At 28.9% G+C, this 21454-nt stretch overlaps 2 protein-coding genes and 1 long non-coding RNA gene across 7 annotated transcripts in view; 2 read left to right on the top strand and 1 right to left on the bottom strand.

Moving 5' to 3' along the window:
- The window catches only part of LOC108003252 (A disintegrin and metalloproteinase with thrombospondin motifs 7-like), a 62396-nt gene extending 51060 nt beyond the window's left edge, over positions 1-11336 (top strand). The window contains exons 4-16 of one of the 5 annotated variants that reach the window (XM_062076567.1): positions 2434-2756; positions 3624-3898; positions 5872-6018; positions 6159-6309; positions 6381-6470; positions 6679-6994; positions 7170-7297; positions 7395-7642; positions 7830-7947; positions 8067-8329; positions 8465-8976; positions 9218-9391; positions 10063-11336. In XM_062076567.1, the coding sequence (XP_061932551.1) occupies positions 2434-2756; positions 3624-3898; positions 5872-6018; positions 6159-6309; positions 6381-6470; positions 6679-6994; positions 7170-7297; positions 7395-7642; positions 7830-7947; positions 8067-8329; positions 8465-8976; positions 9218-9391; positions 10063-10214 (2897 nt within the window). In that variant the 3' untranslated portion in view covers positions 10215-11336. Of the gene's footprint in view, positions 1-2433; positions 2784-3623; positions 3899-5871; positions 6019-6158; positions 6310-6380; positions 6471-6678; positions 6995-7169; positions 7298-7394; positions 7643-7829; positions 7948-8066; positions 8330-8464; positions 8977-9206; positions 9754-10062 lie in introns of those variants that run through there. The other 4 variants (XM_028669426.2, XM_062076568.1, XM_062076569.1 and 1 more) reach the window with 4 other exon arrangements.
- A 1731-nt stretch (positions 11337-13067) lies between these two features.
- LOC108003269 (branched-chain-amino-acid aminotransferase, cytosolic) lies at positions 13068-17832 on the bottom strand. Its single transcript, XM_017065426.3, has 7 exons — positions 17141-17832; positions 15718-15834; positions 15418-15627; positions 14973-15203; positions 13912-14221; positions 13648-13805; positions 13068-13576 (listed from the first exon to the last, which is right to left on the bottom strand). The coding sequence occupies exons 1-7, from the start codon at positions 17159-17161 to the stop codon at positions 13385-13387; spliced, it is 1239 nt and encodes a 412-aa protein (XP_016920915.1). The 5' UTR covers positions 17162-17832; the 3' UTR covers positions 13068-13384.
- Positions 17833-19652: 1820 nt separating this feature from the next.
- LOC133666301 (uncharacterized) lies at positions 19653-20714 on the top strand. Its single transcript, XR_009830295.1, has 2 exons — positions 19653-19860; positions 19944-20714. It is a non-coding gene; the product is annotated as an uncharacterized LOC133666301 (long non-coding RNA).
- Positions 20715-21454: the final 740 nt, after the last annotated feature.

Genomic DNA, 21454 nt, shown 5'->3' with positions numbered 1-21454 from the left:
AAATCTTTTAGTATCGAGTTAGACTATATCAAGTTCAATTATCTATCTATTTCATAGATTTACAGCAAAATTTCCAATTTACCCGAGTTCGATCGATTTCGCCCTATGGCATTTCCACAGGAAATTCTCTAATACAGGGTAAATTAGCCAAGACATGATATACGTGCCATCGAAGAATCGATTGCAAATCCGGTTATAACAATGTTGATATCTTCCGTTTTGCGAGTGTAACGAAGCAACATTTTCGTTAAGAGACAGAAAGGATTATAATTAATAATAATCGAAAATAGGTAGGAGGAAGAGGATAAAGAAAGGAACGAGATGAGAGTCGACATCTTTTTCCTCTCTCCTTCTTGTTTCCTATTCCTGTTTTCTCTCTCACCATGGCTTGTACGGTTCCCTATTACGAGTATTTATACCCTCTACAACTATAATTGAATGCGTCTCGATACTGAACGTGCAGTTTTTAGCTCTCTTTCTTTTGTAACGATTCAAAAATTATAGCTCTCGAATTGTGATATAATTTTTTTGATTTTTTTTTTATATAAAAATTCGTGGGTGCCATTGTATGTGTTCATCGTATTATCGTGAATCGCTTATTGGTATTGTTCAAATTTTTTTATGAGAAATTCACGAAATTTCAATTTTTTATCTATTTTCAACGTGTCCTTTGCATGGGCGTTTCGAATTTGTATTCTGTATTTCTTTCATTCGATTCGAAATTGTAATTCTGATTCCACCTCGATTATTCGTTCACGTGGAAATTACAATTCGCGACAAATGACGTCGCTTGTAAAACTATTCGAATGGCAATTTCGATATATATTTTCAGAACTCATCGTATGAACATCGTATGATGTATAAAATATTTTTCCATGTTATTCCGAATAACCTTGTTGTTCCTTCGCGCTCTTGTGTAAGTGTAGAAAAACATTTAATTACCATCTACTATTTACTGCTGAAAAGAAGGACGACACAAGGGCAAGAGAAGTCGTTCGCTAGGGCCATATATCCCCACTTCACACGCTTTGTTGACGATCCTGACACAACACGCTACATAATAGTGGAAGAGCTATAATTTGAATATTGAAAATTATTTTCATTTATTAGGAAACTATTAATTATTATCTATTCGTATATACGTACAATTAACTACTCGAATTACATTTATAAATTAAAACTAATTCGATTAGAATTCTCATTTGACTTAAGCCAATGCAAGCTTTAGATTACAGATCGTAATTTTGAATACGTGATGTAAAAATGTTACGATAAAATAGGCGTTTCTTCTTTCCACCAATGAATAGAATTATGGTTAGCTTGTTAATTGAAAATTGAAATACAAGTTAAATAACGAACATAGACATATATATATATATAGGATGCACGAGATTGGAATCTCAATCTCACCATATCTCAACGGACTACACGTCCAAACTTTGATTGCTCGAATTCAAACTAACTACAGACGTATATATATCACGATCAATACGCGAGATCAAGTTGAATTTCCAATAAACTTAATCGATCGAACTCGAAGAAACGCGATTGAATTTGTAAAAATAGCGGCTCGTCTTACGCATTGCCTATTAAGTAACCGATGATTAAGCCACGTTTCAACGATGGATTGAAACGAGGAGATCGGTAGGGCCGAGTAGATAACCGGTCGACGCGGGGGATAATCCAATTCGCCGCAAACCCGTAATTAAGCACAATGAATATCCATTTTGGCAAGGCACGGCCGATCTATACGGAGGAGGAACCGAACGAAATCTTAATTGCACGCCTCTGCGATCGAGCAATCTGCATAAATTAAGGGACCAGGTCTTACGTGGCTGCCGCGTGTACGTCTTTCTCGAGATAGAGTCGAGACACGTGGATAGCAATTTCGTACGGTGAATCACCGAGGAAGATCGATGAGGTTGCGCCGTCGTCCTCTTCCTCGTCCTCGACCAGGCATTTTTCCTTCCTTCCTTCCTTCTTTCTTTCCTTCCTTCCTGAAAAAATTAGTCGTTCGATCGATAATTGACCGATAAGTGCCAACTCGTTGCGATAATATTAGTAGCGTGTCTTAATTTTCCTTATTTATTCCTTTTATTTCTAGAAACTAACATTCACACATTCATTTACATATTAATTCTATCTATGGAACCTCGAATAAGCATTCCCCTTTTATCGAATATAATATAAACACGTGTTTAATCCTATCCCATGTTCACGAATTTATTCAATTTCGTCGTGTTTGGTTCGCAAATCCGGCACCTTCCACGGGGAATCGTAAATGAGGGGGAGATCAGAGTCTCGAACATCAATCATTCGATCGACGTTCATCGATAATCCATCGCGTTGAGATGAAGCCGCAACCGAACTCCCTTCCCCTCCTCTCCTCTCTCTCCAAAACGCGGAATTTCTAATCGAACACGGATTTCGCAGAGCCGAGACGTCTCACGGAAACGCGGCTCGAGTGGCAAACGCAGCCTGGGCTGGTGCAGGTTCAAGGGCGCGGGCGAAGGAAGCAGCATCATCAGACGAGGCGGTGGCAGCGTTCCAAGAGATCGATCAGCAGGCCCCGTCACGTCGAGGCCCTGGTTGTCGCCGACACGACGATGATGGCCTTCCATCAGGACGGGGATGTCGAGACGTATCTGCTTACCATCATGAACATGGTTTCGTCCCTCTACCTGGACCCAACCATAGGGAATTTCATTAACGTCGTTGTGGTCAGGATCATCCTCGTCGAGGAGGACGACGCGGAAGTACGTGCGAATCACACCAATGACGATGTGCGTTGTGTTCAACAACCCGGCGGCGCGCGGCGGTGCAACGATGATCCTATCGTGTTATCCGGTTTAATTAATTAAATAATATAGGATAGGACGTTGGAATACGATTAATATAAGCCTTGTCGAAAGTAATTTCATATATCAGACAGTGCGTTATAAATTATAACGGATTGTAATTGTAATTGCGTGGAACAATTTTTTTTTTATTAGCGGGACATCACTTAAGTCGATTGAAAAAGTAACTGGTTAAAAATCTCGAATAAAGTTGCTTCGAGTAATTATATTAAACTTATGTTGAAATGACATTGAATGATATTTGATCATAGCTATTATAGTTTATTATAGTTTATAAATAAGCTTTGGCATTACAATTACAAACTTTTAATCACTAAATATTTCCCCGTCATTCGAACGGGTATTTATTATTTATTTCGTAATGAAGATAGAAGGAAATTATTTTAAAATTAAAATCAAATTTTCCAGTATAGAACACTTTTCTGACCAACTATATATATATATATATCAAAGATAAACATGTTGTTCAATCAGTCTAAAAAAGATTCTTTTTTCTCTTAGACCAACATTTTTAACTATCTTTTTTAATTATTCAAAAGGCAAATTAATCTTTTGCAAAATTATCGCTCGACTTTCAATGAATTCAGTTTCGAAACTAGTTCTAATTGCTTGGCACGAAAAAAGCGCGAAACCGGCCGTTACGTCGAGCATCGAGATCTGGCGGCACGTCTCGTACACTCGTAGTGGACAAAGCGTTGGACGAGAGCGCGTATATACATAGTATATATATCTATGACACGTGGAGGGGGAAACGTCTGTTTCCAGCAAGGGCTCGACATCACGGTGAACGCGGACAGGACGCTGTACAATTTCTGCAAGTGGCAACAGAAATTGAACCCGGCCGACGACTCCCATCCGAATCACCACGATGTAGCGATTCTGGTGACGAGGGAGGATATATGCTCGAGGGCGAACACGCCGTGCAGCACTCTGGGAGTGGCCCACGTAGCCGGCATGTGCCAACCGGACCGTAGCTGCAGCGTCAACGAGGACAATGGGATCACGCTCGCGCACACCATCACCCACGAATTGGGACACAAGTGAGTGGAAACGGATTTTTAACTGGGGGAAGGGGGAGGAAAGAAGGAGAAAACAATCCGTTTTCGAACGGATGTGTTTGGTCACGATTGTCCACTTCTTGATACCGTGGATTTGATCCTCGAGTTCGTGAAATTTGAAAAAAAGGAAAAAAATAGGATGGGATCTTCTTTATCTATCAAGTACTATGAAGTTTGACAAAATGTTCTCTGACAACAGCTTTCGATAGATTGTCCAGTTTTTAGAATTCTATGCTTGAATTGAAATTAAAAAAAAAAAAAAAAAAGAGAAGGAAAAAAGAAAAAGAATAGGATAGAACCTCGTTTATCTCGTACCATGAAATTCGACAATGTTCTCTCTATTTGGTCGATATTACTCCCACTTTTATTGTCGAGTTTGCAAGATTTAAAAAAAGGAAAAAAGAAGAAAAAATAGGATAGAATTTCGTATCTTTATCGTGAAGTTTAACAATATTTTGTATAACGCGAAATTATTTTTTTTATTCTTTATTAAAATTCTCTTATCTTTATTGATCCAAAACATTGGACATTTTCCAAAAACGTTATTTAAAAATTTATTTGCAAATTTTTTTGCAAGCATTAAAAAGTGTCGTCGAAACTTTTTAAAGTTAAAAAATCGAAATCATTCTAAAGTTTTGGTCTTTTTTTTTTACATTTTTATAATAGACGGGACATGAGAAAATAACGAATAAATCGTTTCTATTATTCCAAACAGTTTAACAAATTTCCTTTCATTACTAATTCGTACATAAATATATAGAACGAACATTAACTCGTTCTTATGAAACGAGATGCGAGACAAACGAGCTTCCACTATAGGCTAAAATTCCATAGGTGGGATGTCGCGGACAAACTTGTCCCTAAATTTCCAAGAAAATTTCCCGGGGAAAAGTAAGCGGTGGAAGTGAATTATCTTCGCGATGCTCGAGTATTACCCACTCCTGTAATCCAAAGAAATTTATCGCCCCTTTTTTATTAGATCCTTAGAAGCGCACTTAACCTGGCCAAGCTTCTTTTAGCCCCGTGGCAATTACCCCCAAACGTATTTCATATTTCTCGGTGACCAAGTATCCTCGATTTGCCTAACTTTTTACCAAGATAGCACGTTTTAACGTTATACCTTATTTGAATTTATCTTGGCCGGCTGATTTTTCCTTCTTATCTTCTCCTTACGATCCTCTTTAAATCTAAACGAGACCAAGTGAAATTCACAAATTGAATATTTTTAATAATTTATCAAACTATTTAAAGATCAATATACAAAATATACAAAATAAGACTATTGCCAATTTTTAAAATATATACATATATATATTGGATTGTTCGGAAAGTAATTTCGTTTTTTCACACGAGTGTCGCTAGCCGAACGATTTACGCAGCCAACTTCATTCTAAACCGTGTTATTATATATCTTAAGAGTTGACGTTTCATGGTTTATTTATAAGAAAAATTCGTTTGATTCTGTGCGGTTGTGTTTTTCGTGTGTAATAACGAAGATGCAAAACCAAAAAGAGCATTTTCGGCATATTTTACTTTTTTTATTACCGAAAAGATAAAAATACTGTTCAGGCAAGAAAAAAGTTATGTGAAATCTATGAAAAGGTGTATTAACAGTACGCTGCTAGTGTCAAAAGTGCTTTTCAACATTTCATTCCGACAATTTCGACATTAAAAATGCGCCACGTTCTGGAAAATCAAAAAGCTGATGAAGAGCACGTAAATATGTACATATATATACATACGGTTTCTATCTATTATTCGAAGAGATTGTTAATTTTAAATCCGATTAAAATTATTTTCACGATTATTTCTCTTGTCGAATGAAAAATCAGGAAATAACCCCAAGATAATTGGTTATTGGAAATTGGTATCATTTGGAACTCGAGTCGAAATACGTTCGCGTGGCACAGTTTCGATCTCAGCGAGGTGATTCACGAGTTCGATTTCGTGTCCAGTTTCGGCATGTACCACGACACGGAAAAAATCGGGTGCAGCAAGAGGGACGGCGACACCTTGCACGTGATGACGCCGACTTTCGAAGTGGACACCATTGGCGTCGCATGGTCCAGATGCTCGAGAAGGGACATTACCAATTTTTTGGAGTAAGAAATTTAAGAATCTCCCGCGACAAGTAGTAATAACTTACGCAAAATTTACGCAATTTGAATGTGCGCAATATAATAAAAATTACGAAAGGAGAGGAATGTTTTTTTGAAAGGAGAAATTCATTTTTTCCCTACAGTCAAGGAAAGGGCGAGTGTTTGGAGGATGAGCCGGCGGATAACGATTACTCGTATCCGGATTTACCACCTGGGGCAATGTATAACGCGGAACACCAGTGCAGACTTCAGTTCGGTGTCAGGGAGGCTTCGGTTTGCTCTCCCTTGCAGGAGGTGATGAACAAAAGTAAATCGAGTATGGGACGATTATGAATGGACCGGTGGAATAGAGATTTTGTTTGCAGATCTGTTCCAAATTATGGTGCATCGTCGACGGGACTTGCACCACGATGCTTCATCCGGCCGCCCCGGGGACGCACTGTGGAAAACACATGGTACTGGTCACTTATTTTCGTTCCTTGATTTTCCCTCGCGTGTTAAACACTTTTTAATTAATTTCGAAATTGAAATGAATCGTATTTCTAGTACGTCAAACTTTCCAATCGAAACATATCTTATGTCTTATACGAATATATCGATATGTATAATTTATATAAATTATTAATATAATATCTAATTTTTTGTCGACCACTGGAACGTCAGTGGTGTCAAAACCAAGAATGCGTGCCGATCGTGGACAGACCACGTCAGATCGACGGAGGATGGGGCGAGTGGGGCTCTTGGAGCGAGTGTTCGAGGACCTGCGGGGCAGGGGTCTCGATCGTGGAGCGTAAATGCGACCATCCGGAACCGGCGCACAGCGGCAAGTTTTGCATCGGCGAGAGACGCCGTTACAAAATCTGCAACACCGAGCCATGCCCAGAGGGCACGCCCAGCTTCAGAGCGGTCCAGTGCAGTCATTACGACGACAAAGAGTACAAAGGAAAAAATTATACGTGGCTGCCGTATTTCGACCAGAGTAAGCGACCGATTTTTAAGAAAATGAAGCAAAATCTTAGCTTTCGTTATATTATCGAAGATTCGATGAAATTTAATCATTGAAAAGAAAAGTATTTTATATATACGAATCAATATATACTCCATTTACTTTCGTACTTCAAATACTGATGAATGAATATCGTGTTTAATTGAAGCGGAGCCATGCGAGCTGTACTGCACGGACACAGAGGAAAGCGTGATTGTCCCGTGGGGCGAAGCTGCTCTCGACGGTACACCGTGCAACGTTGGTACCAGAGATATGTGCATCGCAGGCATCTGTCGAGTCAGTTTTATCTCGAGGATATAACGATTTTTTTTTTTCATAATTTCGTTAAATATTATCTCGATGCGTATTTTTCAAATTGCAATCGATATCGTAGAAAGTTGGCTGCGATTGGACGGTCGATTCGGACGCTACGGAAGACCGTTGCGGAATCTGCCACGGCGACGGGACCCAATGCGAGACCACGGGCGGTGTTTACGACAAAAATGACGGGCCAGGGTACAAGGAGGTAATCATTGTCCCCAATGGATCGAGAAACATCAAAATCGAAGAGATTGGAAACAGCAAAAATTATATTGGCATCGGAGTGCCCAACTCTGACAAATACTTTCTTAACGGTAAACGGTAAGTAGAAGTTGAAGATCCACTCTACATCTGGAAAAGATGAATAGAATAGGAATAATAGAGATGTAATAATTTACACGAATTCGTAAAAAACTAACTAAATAAAGTAATATAGGAGGATAAAAAGATAAAAGATGTTGCGTCAATATTACAATCTAGAAATATGATTTTCATCCCAATTGAACAGGCAGATCACTTTAGCAGGAGAATACGAAGTTGCTGGAACTCCAGCTCTGTACGAGCGCGATCGGGACAGAGAAAAGGTCAGAATTCCTGGTCCCATCAAAGAGGACATTGCAATCTACGTATGTATTCGACGTTAACAACCACTTCAATCACATGTTTATTTTATTCGTCAACCCTTTCCTATCTAATTCCATCCACTTTTCATCCAACCTCGTTCTCAATAATATTATCATTTCAGTTGATTTCAAGAGGACATTATCGGAATTTCGGGCTCCGTTACGAGTACACAGTGCCGAAGAAGGAGCCCGACCGGGCACCGGAATACTCGTGGGTATTTTCCGATTGGTCACTGTGCACGGCCACTTGCGGTGGCGGCACGCAAACGTCGAAACCGTTCTGTAACGAAAAGAAGAGCGGGGTCGTCGAGGAGCACTTTTGCGAGAGCATCGAGAAGCCGGAGACGAAATTGCGGGAGTGCAATCTGAATCCATGCCCGGCCAGGTAAAATTAAAAATAAAAAAATTCTCCCGGAGAGAGCTTCTGGTAAAGAAAAATCGCATTTTGAATTGATTATTTTAAAAAAAAAAAAAATACCGATATATAAAATGTATAAATAGCGATATATTTCGAAATTAGATGGTGGTTCGGTCCATGGCAGATGTGTCCAGTGACGTGCGGAGAAGGTGCCCTTCGAAAACGGTCGGTAATGTGCGTCTCTTCGGGAGTGGGCCCCGACAGATCTGATCTAGCCCTGCCCGATCAGGACTGTAACCGTGACGTGAGACCCGAAGAAGTCAGCCCGTGCCCCAATTTGCCTCCTTGCAGCTCGACCGAACCTCCTTTGATCGTTTACGCGGACAACAAGGACGCCTCTTTCTACAACGTGAGCTCGAACGATCAGAACGGTATCACGATCGTCGATGGTCTTACCACCGAAGAGCCGGAAATCCTTGAATTCGACAATGTGGTCGACGAAAATCCGGGTAATTCCATGTACGATACCAAGTCGAAGTGGATCTCCTCGAAATGGAGCCACTGCACGAATGGAAAGAGAACTAGAAAGGTGACCTGCTCGGAGCAAGGAGAGTGCAATCCAGAAAATAAACCAATCGCAGTTGAACTTTGTCAAGGTGCACGGTGGATCACCGGTGAGTTTATTATATCCCTGTACGAGTGTTTTGCGATAAATTATTTTCCTTCTTTTGCGATACATTTCTGAAAAAATTAATTTATAACCTCAATTATTCGTGCATTCTCTCATCGATAGTATTATAGTAATAGCTCGAGCTTATCTCTAATAATATCCCTTTGAAGTCTGGCTCGTTGCCAAAGATGCTATGACCGATGATTAAGCGCATAAAATCTTGATCTTTACGAGCATGCTTATAGGAAGATGGGGATCCTGCAATGCGAGCTGCCTGGCGAGAATCGGCGTTAAACGCAGAGAAGTGGAATGTCGTGATCGTATAACGGAGTTACTGTCCGATGATTGCAATCCTGAGAGAAGACCAATCGATACGAGACGCTGTTATCACAGGCGGCAGTGCGCGAACGATAAATCCGGTAATTGCACACGCCAGAAGGAATCGGTTATTAAAAGAAATTCATGGTCACGTGAACTTATATGCGAAAACTTTTGTTATTCCTTTTTACTTTCTTCCTTTTTCCTAATGAATATCTAGAAAATTTTCATGGATCATTAACCACATTGCACGTACACGGTGAATTAATCTTTTCAATGTTTTACGATATATTTCTTTAGAAATATATAAATATGTATATATATTTTTTTCTATGATATTATTGCCACATAATTGTATTTATCTATGAATGAAAAAGTTTGTACTTATATTTTTACGATTTGCATTAATAGAAGCAGAGTATTGCATAAAAATATACATTACTTTTAATTAAATATATGAAAATTTTTTGTGTTATTACTATCAATAATTCTAGATCATTTTTTTTCTCAGAAATATTGAACGATCAAAAGAAGGGAAATTTCCAGCTTTTTTTTTTTTTAATTTTTAAATAAATATCTTTGGAATGAATTGATGATGGATTCATTTTTATAATAATACATAATTATTTTTGAAATTTTAATTCAACTTTTTATTTTTTTTTTCCATAATATTTGCGAATATCAGAAAAGTTAATAAAGAAATTTGATTATTTTATCGATTAATTAAAATAATTTAATCGTCTAGTGTTGAGTAGATATACTTTTGTTTCAGAGTGCAAGGATACTATAGTGCCAACTTCAATGTGCGCGTCTTATAAACGCATGTGCGATGTGTCATTGATCGTACAGGATAAATGTTGCGCTACGTGTTTTAAGAAGCGAAGACACGGTCGTCATAACAAAAGACACATTTTTGATGATTGAATAATCAAAAACGTAATCTTATGATTTTTAAATTCTGCATTTTTTATCGCTAAAACAGGATCCGTCCTAAGTCTGCTTTAAGACTAAGCTTGTTGAAAAACTATGCAATTATATCTCTAATATAGTTGATTTAAACAAAAAGATTCAATATATTATAAATTTAAATAGCTGAATTTTATACGTGACTTAAATAACAATGAAAAAAAAATATGTAATAAGAATTAAAAGTGCACTTAATATTTTAATATATGTAAATGATATTGCGATATTTTATTAGAAATTGAATATTTTATAAATTTTATTCATTTTCATCAAATTTCCAAATAATTAAGTTAATTATATTACATTATTGTAGATAAATTTAATTTGTAGTATTTGCAATTTAATTATGAAAATATAAAAGTTAAAAAAATTTGCAAAATGTACAAATACATCTGTATAGAAATTCGATATATCTTTCAATTACATATACACAAAAATATAAATTTGTATTTAATGAAATCTTATATTTTATTTCCTTGTTGATAATAAAATATATTATATTTGATAGCATAATTTATAAAAATAAAAAAACTTATATTTGTACATTATAATATCATTACATTAAAATTATTCTTCAAATAGAATAAAAATATGATCAAATTTTCTTCATTAAAATGTAAATTTTCATATTTTATTATATTTGTTTTAGTAATATATTCTGATGAATTCTACATTTTATGATACTATACTTTTGTACGATTATACACATTTACACGAAGAATACACAGAAAACAAAAAATAAAAAGAAAATTCAATTTTTAACAAATCAAAAATAATCTTACGAACAAAATATTTTTAAGTCAATTATTCCTCAAACAGTACTTAATGTTCAGTGTTCTATAATGCAAATATAAAAAATACATTAAATTAATTATAACTTGATTACTTTATTTATTTGAATATTTAATTTAAATATATGATAACAGTTATTACATTTTTCTACAATACTTGTTCAATTTATAAAAATATGCAGAAATATATTTAACCTTTGGCTGCATTATAATTTTTTACATTACATGTAATATAGAATGGAACCGTCATTAATCCTATATAAAGTGCAACACCATGCAACATCTTTTCCTGTAATAAACATAAAATTATTATTAATTTTTAATATCATAAATTGAACATGTATATAAAATACATTAAATATATACTTTAATGTAAATAATCAAATAATTATTATTAAAATTAATTTTAAGTTATTTATTATATTTTTCATATTCTTATGTATAAATCATATTTTATTAATCAATATATTAATTAACATTATATATAATAATAAAATATATAAAAATATATATATATATATAAAAGATAAATCTTTTTAAATGCTCCCAATATAAATTAAAAATTTTTTTTTGTTTTTTGTTTTTTAAAAAAAGCAATAAAATGCAAAATTTAATTATTGATAATTGATTGAATTAAATATTTTTATAGAAATATATTTATTTTAAATTTATTTGCGTTGTTTCAAAAATTATGATTTTATATAATTCTTAATATAATACTAAATGCTTAAATTCAATATTCCTTAAATTTTAACTAAAAACTATATCAAAACTATATAAAAAATAATTAAATCAAAATAATATACTAAAATTTAATAATTGATTTGTTACATAAGAGCTTCTATAAAAATAATACTTACAGTAAAAGATACTCTAACTCTTGGAGGTGTACCAAGAAAACTTGTTCTGCATTGAGTTTTATATAAATTTAATGCTAACGGTGCTCTGTTAGCTATTTTTTGAACAGCGAACATATTTTTCCTTTTTGAAGAACTTTTAAGAACAATAGAAGTTTATCTTATGAAGTCTGTAATATTAATCAATATTATATTCTGAATATATCTATATAGAAAAGTCTAGGAAATATTAAGATACATAAAAAAACTAGCCAATGATACATATTAATTATACGTATCATAAGATATTTCATATAAAATTATTATTTTGATTTTAAGTCATTAAATAAATTATTAATTTTGAAATAAATGAATTAATATAAATAATTTTAATTAATATATAGAATTTGTACAAAATCTAGGGAAATGTATTTTAGCTGAATATCGTTCATTGAACAAGATGATTCACGTGATCAAAATCTAGGGAATTCACAATTTTGAATTTACAACCTTAAATCTAAGATTGAATGCTAAATTTTTTTGTTTATTTATCTCTTAAATTAGATGTTTTAATAAAATTATAAAAAAATAAATTCCATCCCATATATATTAATTAACAAATATTAACATAACAAATTTTAATAAATCAATGATACATAATTGTAGTAAAATATAACTTTGTATAAAATACATAATAATTATAAAATATAAATTATTGTGATGATTATGAAATAAAAAATTATGAAATATAAACGAAGAATCATATTATATGATAACAATTTTTTTAACAAATTTTATAAATATACAATATAATATAATATAATTATAATAATAATTATAATATAAATTTACATATATGATATCAAAATATAACTTCTATAAATATTATATATGTATATATATATATATAATGTATAAAATATATATATATTTCATTCAAATAGCGAGGTAGAATATTAAATAAATAATTCTAATCACAAAATAAATAATATAAGAAATATATATCATATGATTATATTTTCATATAGAAAAACTCACTTTTCAGCAAAACAAATTATCATTCAATATGTAACAAATTTTATACATTCTCTCTCTCTCTCTCTCTCTCTCTCTCTCTCTCTCTCTCTCTCTCTCTCTCTCTCTCTCTCTCTCTCTCTCTCTCTCTCTCTCTCTCTCTCTCTCTCTCTCTCTCTCTCTCTCTCTCTCTCTCTCAAATCGTCGTATCAATTCTTAAAATTCAGTATTAACAATTATTTTGTTTTTGATAATAAACAATTATTCCCTGAGATTAATTTTTAATACATATTTGCTTCTTTTAAATTCTAAAAGAAGTTGCTTTAAAAGCTCTTTTGATCATACATATAAATAAATAGAAATGATATTCATATAAAACTAGCAATAAAATCATCACTAGAGTTATATCATTTCCAATTGTAGTATAGATATGAAATCACTTTTATTTACGATTATTTAATAAATAATCAAATGAATTATCCTATTTTCATTCAATAGGTATCGCCCAAGGGTGATCTTGTATAACACCATATTGTATATCAGATAAATGCTTTAAAAGCATTTTATAAATAGGATTAGAATGTTCCATTGTAGGTATATATAATAGTTGTCCAACAAAATCTATGTAAGATACTGGACTAATTATACAAGCTGTTCCTGACCCAAATATTTCCAATAACTAAAATAAAATTGTAATTTTTTAATATTCAATCAAATTTTAATCTGCAAATATTTAAAAAAAAATCTTACTCGGTTTTCTGAAAGTAACTGACAAACTTCGCCCATACAAATCTTTCTTTCACTAACTTTAAATTGATTCCATTTTTTAGTTAATGCTAAAATAGAATTTCTTATAATTCCAGGAAGTATCAAACCACTTGTCAATGGTGGTGTTATTAATTCTTTCTCTAAAATAATAAAATAATAAAAATTAAAAATATTTTTCAGTTACAATATATATATAATAGTGCATATAATATATAAATGCAATAAAATATATATGTAATCACTTACCACCATCATCATTTAAAATGAATATAAACACATTCATAGTTCCAACTTCAGTTAATTCATTATCATCTCCATAAAGCCATAGTACTTGTTGTAAACCTTTTTCCATGGCTTCTTTTTGTACATATACTGTAGGACCATAATTGCTGCCTACTTTATAGTTACCACAACCACCTGGCCATGCTCTTGTGTATCGAGGATTAGCTAATAAAGATATCCCAATGTCTTTTTTTGTTTTTTTAAAATAAGAACCCACGGGTGATAAAATAACATAAAGTAAAGCAGATTCCGAAGATGTAACGCCAAGGATAGGCTACACAAAGATATAAAAATGAATATACAAATAATATTTTTTTATATAATGATTGATTATAATTGATATTTATTATATAAAAATATTAATTATTTGTTATTTTTTATATTGAAATATTTATTTTTGATTATTATTCATTTGAATTATTTTTAATAAAAACATTGCACCATATCATTATAATAAATGATAATGGACGAATTTTTTGATTTCAATTTATAAAATGAAATATGATGTGAATGTAGTATTCATATTATAAAAAATAAATATGTAATTAAATATAATAAATATATAAGTAAATTAAAAGCATAAAAAATGATATATATTTTAATGATTATTTTATGTATTGAATACTTTATGTATTCAATATTGAATGAAAAAATAAATATAAAATATTTAAGATATTGTATTTTAGTTCTATTATTATTAATTTTTAATCATTAATTCTTGTTTCTTTTTAAAATACTAAATGCATGCATTATAATATAGCTTTCAATATAACTGTATCTTATTGCCCTGCCCCAACAAAAGAGCATTAAGCATCGATTTATCATGTATTATCATTAAGTATTGTGAAATATATTGCTTATATTATATATATTTGTTTTTATGACATCTGTGACATCAGTGGCATGATTATTATTCCTATCATTTAACTGATTAAAATTATATTAAAATTTACAAAACTAATATATTTATTTCAAATGTATATTTTGTATTTGTTAAAATTATTTTTTTAAATATATATACTTACATCTATTCCTATCATGGTTGGTCGTATGTAAAGACTAGAAGCAGTAGAATGAGGTACCCATTCTTGATCAATACTAATTAATCTACATAAACATTTAATTAATTCCTCTCCAATGAAAACAGGTAAACCAGTTCTCATTGCGGAACTGTTCATTCGTTCCATATTTAATTCTGGTCTAAATATTCTTATTTTACCATCTACTCCTCTGTAAGCTTTTAAACCTTCAAACAACTAAAATAAAAATACATACATATATATTACAAAAACATACATCATAAAAATTTATTGTTATTCAAATAATTAATTTTTAAAGATATTAAATACATATTATTGGAAAAATTATATATTAGAAGATTAAAAATCAAATATATATAATAAATAAATATTTAAAATAAATGGAGAACTGAAATATAGGAAACTTTTTAAATATTGAAATTATATTTACCTCTATAGCATAATGAAATACTTTTGATGCTGGATGAAGAACTAAATTTTCAAATGGAGCAATTTCTGGCCTTTGCCATCCTCCTAATGTTTCATGATAAAATATTTTTAATATATGATCCGTAAAATATTTACCAAATGCTAAATCACTAACATCAGGTTTTGGTTGTAATTGTTCTGGTCCTGCAAGACGAACTGATAGATCTGTATACTATAAAATATAATTTATAAATATTATTTAAAATAATCATTTTAAGCTATATATAAAAGTATATAAAAATATTATTGAAGAAAAACATACCCTAAAAGAACGTTCTGGTTGTATTACTTTTTTATCTTTAATTTGTAAAGATGATGAATTTCGTTTGATATTAAGTTGAAGTTGAAGTTGATTCAAAAAATTCCCATAAGATAAAATCTATATATAAAATTACTATAATTTAATAATCTTAATATATACATATATTAATATAATTAAAATAATAAACATATTTTTGTTTATATAAAATTATTATGATATTATATATATTTATAAAAAATAAACTCTTTTTTAAAATTATAAATTATGTAATATTTAAATTTTTGGTATATTATGAAAATTGCTTTGAACATATATTGAAAACTATAATAATATAATATCTCAATTATCGATTCATATCGGTATTATGAAATATCTAGTTATATGAAATAAATCGTATGAAAAAACAAGAGAAGTTAATATGATGAAAGTATTAAAATTTATAAATAATCCATCGTATTCATTACGATGAATATGATAAATGCTTATCTTAATTTTTTTTATTAACGGAAGTAATATAAAATAATAAGTTTAAGACAACATTAAAATATATTAATATTTTTAATCTATTTAATTTTATATAAATTATTACAAATTTAAAAAATGCATAGAAAATTTAAATTAAAAATAGATTTAAATCTTATATTAGCAAAGACATTTAAAATATATTCCATGTGATGCACGTGCCACCAAACGCACTAAATGTCACATTGAATATTCAAGAACGCACGCGCCAATATGAAGTTTATAAAATTTTGTCTTATCGAAATAAAATAATTAAACATTTTCAATTTTTGTAAACATTATTGTTCATAATTATCATATTAAAATTGTACAATTCATAATTTTGAAAATACAAAAAAAATATAAAAAATACAAAGAAGCATAAATTCAAATATTAAATGTAAGAATCACTGAAGTTTACAAAAATATTTTCTGATAATTATAAATAAATTTCTGTTAATTATTAATTCTGTTAATTTTTGATAAATATGCTATTTTAATACAATATATTTTTATTGTAGATAAATTAATAATACGATATTACAATAAAAATATTATACTGATTTTAAATTTATATAACTCGTAATTTTAAAAATCAAAAAAACAAAAAATATTAAATTATGTTTTATTTAACAATTATATAAATTAAATTATTGTTAATATAATTTTTTTGATATTTTTCTAGATCCTTTTTTTAAACAATGTTTATATGTATATAAGAATCTTACATCATCACGGAAACTAAGAGATAATTATAAAGATTTCATAAAAAATTCAGACTGAGTAAACAACTAAATCTCATGCGAGATATAATAATATTTTTAAAATATTTTACATTTCAATTTATATTATTATTTATCATATTAATATTTTACAAAATTTTTTATCAAAAAATTGAAATTTTATAAAAAATATAATTTACCTGGCGCCGTAATTGAACCATAGTAATGGATGGATAAGTAAATAAACCAAGAAATATTTAATTCTTTAGAACAATTGTTAACGCACAAAATACACTATGCGAGATCATAAAAACACGAATAAACACTTCAATGAACTAGATGTTGAGATAATTATTTCTATTATCCTTTTGAAATGGAAGAATTGAAATCGCAATGATATAATATCGAAAAATAAAACTAAAAAAAAATAAAAAAAAATAAAAAATAAAATAAATGTAAAATTTAATACGGGCACAAAATATTCACTGTTGTATTCAAAAGTGTAAATTATACTGTTAATACACGAATTATATATTTGCATTCCTTGGGCATTCTTCGAATAATGTCTGCAATTAATATCGGTTAATATTTTATTTATTGGCGCAAGGGGCATAAGAGTCAGAAAGAAGCAAAGAATCCCCCTCTCTGCGTTCGAGAATAAAAGAGAGGGGATTTGCCGATTCAATATATGTATACTATAATAATAATTATAACGTAACGTATACAGTGATCAGGAAATTTCTATTCAATACGATTGAATTAATTTCTAATCTTCCTCATTTTTACAAATTATTTTTAGTAAAGTATATTTATGGTTAAATATGGTTTATAAGAAATAAATGTTGCAAATAGAAGCGTATGCCAATGAATATTTCGATCATTAAAAAATATAATTATTTTTATATATTACATTTAATGTAAACTAAATTAATTAAGTAAAAAATAAGATAAATTTTAAGATTATTTCAATGACAAAATATTTGTTTTAATTCGATTCATTTTCATAAAAATTCCACGAAAAAATAACATTATCGTCTAATGTAATAATAGTAAATTTGTGAATAGAACAGAACACCCCGTACGTAAAAAATGAAATTCATGAATATTACATGATTGGGAAAGGGGAGAAAAACTTCTAGTGAGGCATAATGAGTGGGGGCATTTATTAAAAACAACTTGATAATGTGACTTGTTTGGATGATAAGAAAGGATAGCACATTAAGACGCGTTGTTAAGAACATTAAACATTTCTCCATTCTTAATTGCATAAAAATATATAAATATTTACTAGTAAGTGCATTAAATAAAAATCAATTTAGCAATGCAGTGTTGTTGTTATCTTTCTGGTTACAAAAATATTTTCTTTAAATTATATAAGTATTTTTCGCGCAAAATGAACAAGTAAGAAACTTGTGACGATAAAAATGACGATATATAAAATAAATTATTACAGGATAAAAATTTTCAATTTCCTGTTCATATCTTTTTTTTTTATATTATCGATCCGTAAATTTAAGAAATAATATCTACGACGATACAATTTATAATTTTTTTAAAAAAATATATAAACAATAGAAAAATAATTGTATATAAATATAATAATCGTATAGTACATACGTAGTACATATAATAATATGCATATTCTCACAATTTCATTCAGATTAATATTATCTTAATTTTTAGAATTATTTTTCTCTTAATATTTTTCTATTTTTATCTTGCCATTAGAATTTTCATTTCGATATATTTTGTTAAAAGCAATAGCTATTTTAATCTCTTTGTTGATATTATTATCATATCGATAAATTAAATAATTATAAACATTTAGAAATATCCAAAAAAAATATTATACTTGTAATTTTTGTTGTATTTTTATATGATCGATATATTATATGTGTATTACATTATATAATATAATATAATTTTTAATCAAATATCTTTTACGTAATTTAAAAATTCTCTACAACAATAAAACAAGGAATTTTTCAACCGTAAAGAAATGTTATAAAAATATTATTTTTATCTTAGAAATGAACGAATCTAGAATCCTTTATTCCGATTTCTACTATGTTGCAAATCATAAAGGATTCGAGAGATTATGTCAATCCAAGATTATTCAGATATATACAATATATGTTGTATTCAATATAACTTCTAAATTTTAATCAAAAAATAATATATATGTCATATATAATATCACAATATATTCATATATTTTTACATCTTTTATTTTTTCAAGATATTTTTAATAATCATTATAAGATAAAGAAATTAATAACAAAAATAGATAAACTAATAACGGAAATAAATATTTCGCAGTATTTACATATGTATACACATAAGATTGTGTTCATTATATTTGTAGATAATGTGAAAAAATGAAATATGTGCAACATATTTTCAAAGATTAGAAACGAGATACAATAAATGATATTAAATGTTATCGATAATGATATTTAATTGCAAATCTATTAAATATTTCAAAAATACTTATTATAAAAATATTTATGGTATTAAGTTAAAATTAATCAATGAAATTGATTCGATGTATTTTAATTAATAAAGGATTTGATAAATGAACGTATTATTTTGAAATAAACATTTTCTTCAAATGGCCAAATTCGCTAATTATTTATTAAAATATTTTTTTATCAAAAAAAAATTAATTATCGAATTATATATAATAAATAAATATAATATTCAACACTTTCTTCGAGATACGTTCGTATTCAATAGTCAATGCTAGTTGCAGCTCAATTAGGCTATGCGTTTCGTGATTGACAGTATTTTTTATTAATAAATTGTTCACAAAACCATAATGAAAATTTTCTTCTTACAAAGAAAAATGCTGCTTGAAATTATTTAATAAATTATATAAGGAATCTTCAGTTTATGTAAATATGTATAAAATATATTTTATGTAAATATTCCAATATTTTTGAAATATCCTGTATATATACATAGTTAATTTCAAAGTAAAAATATTTTTTATATTTTTTTTAGAAATGAAGAAAAAAAAATATCTGATAATCTAATATCTAAGATTTAGATTATTAGGTTAGGTTTTTCCGCATAGTTGAACGATATCGCGATTGTGGAAGCGTGAATGGATGAATCATATCATAAAATTCTTATATTATTATATATATTACATATATTTAAATATATGCATATATATTTATTAAACAATATTTAAGATTAAAAGATTCAGCAATATATTTATACGCGAGTCATATAATTGTGTGGGGATTGATAAAATCATAAGTTAATCATAGAATGGAGAGCAATAATAATAATAATGTAAATACAAGTTTATACAGACAAAGAAAAATTTAATGGTTTATAAAATATGTTATAATGCTTAAAATTGATATTATTATAATAATCCATGTAACTTAAGACAATTCATGTTTTTTTCTAATTAAAAAGAAATATTAGAAGAGAAAATTTTGAATTATGAAGAATTAAAGAATTTAAATTTTCAGAATCATATTTTTATTTTGAAACATCTGTATACAAAAAAAAAATATCTTTTTTTTCATAGATTCATGTACGTATTCGAAATAAATGTCTTAAAAAAACACAAATATTTTGTATCGATATTTAAACACATTACTATTTTAAATTCAATCTTGTTACATTATTGTTTTCATAACAAAGGCAGATATATATTCACAAACATTTCATCACTGACTAATAACTTATCATACAAGAGTGTAAAATGTATAACAATTGTAAAAGCTTTAATGCATAAAATATATTTCTTGAAATCATTTATTGTTGTGTAGTTTTCGAATATGAATACCTATAATAAGTTTTATTCGTACAAATAAAAAATTATTAATAGATAAATATTAATTATCAAATAATATATATTAATAATCAATTAAATTTTATCAGATCATGATTCTATCGATTTTATTCAACGATTGTCATATAAATTCAATAAGTTTATTATAATGAGAGATATTGCATTAACATCTTAATTTTATTGTATTATTCGAAATTAAAATTAAATTTCGAAAGATTTTGGTTATCAAAGATTTTTTATATTTATGATATAAAGTAGAATTTGAATTTCTATTTTGCTTTTCACGATAAAATTTGTCTTATTATTTATATCTGTATGATTCAATAATGAATGATATCTTTTCTTTTAATATTGAATTTATGCAATGTAATGAAAATTATGAAATATATTTTTTCTTGTTCGTTTGAAAAAGTTTGATATGAAATTATATTTATGATAACCTCAAATAAAATTAATTGTTGATTATCCATATTTGATATTATTAAGTCATCTAAGAGTTTTAAAATTAATTTATATTTAAGTATATGAAAATGTAGATAATCAAACAAAGATAGATAGAAATCGCGTTAAACTTTGAATCAGTATTTGCTGATTCAAAACTTTGTGATTCATTATCATATGAGGTAGATTTGTATACATTGATTACGTATACTTCAAAGTCATCAAGGGAATTTTTTTTATTATAATTAACTTCATAGCAAGA

This window comes from Apis cerana, linkage group LG6 (genome assembly GCF_029169275.1).
Source record: "Apis cerana isolate GH-2021 linkage group LG6, AcerK_1.0, whole genome shotgun sequence".
NCBI lineage: Eukaryota > Metazoa > Arthropoda > Insecta > Hymenoptera > Apidae > Apis > Apis cerana.
This window is presented reverse-complemented; position numbering and strand designations above follow the sequence as displayed.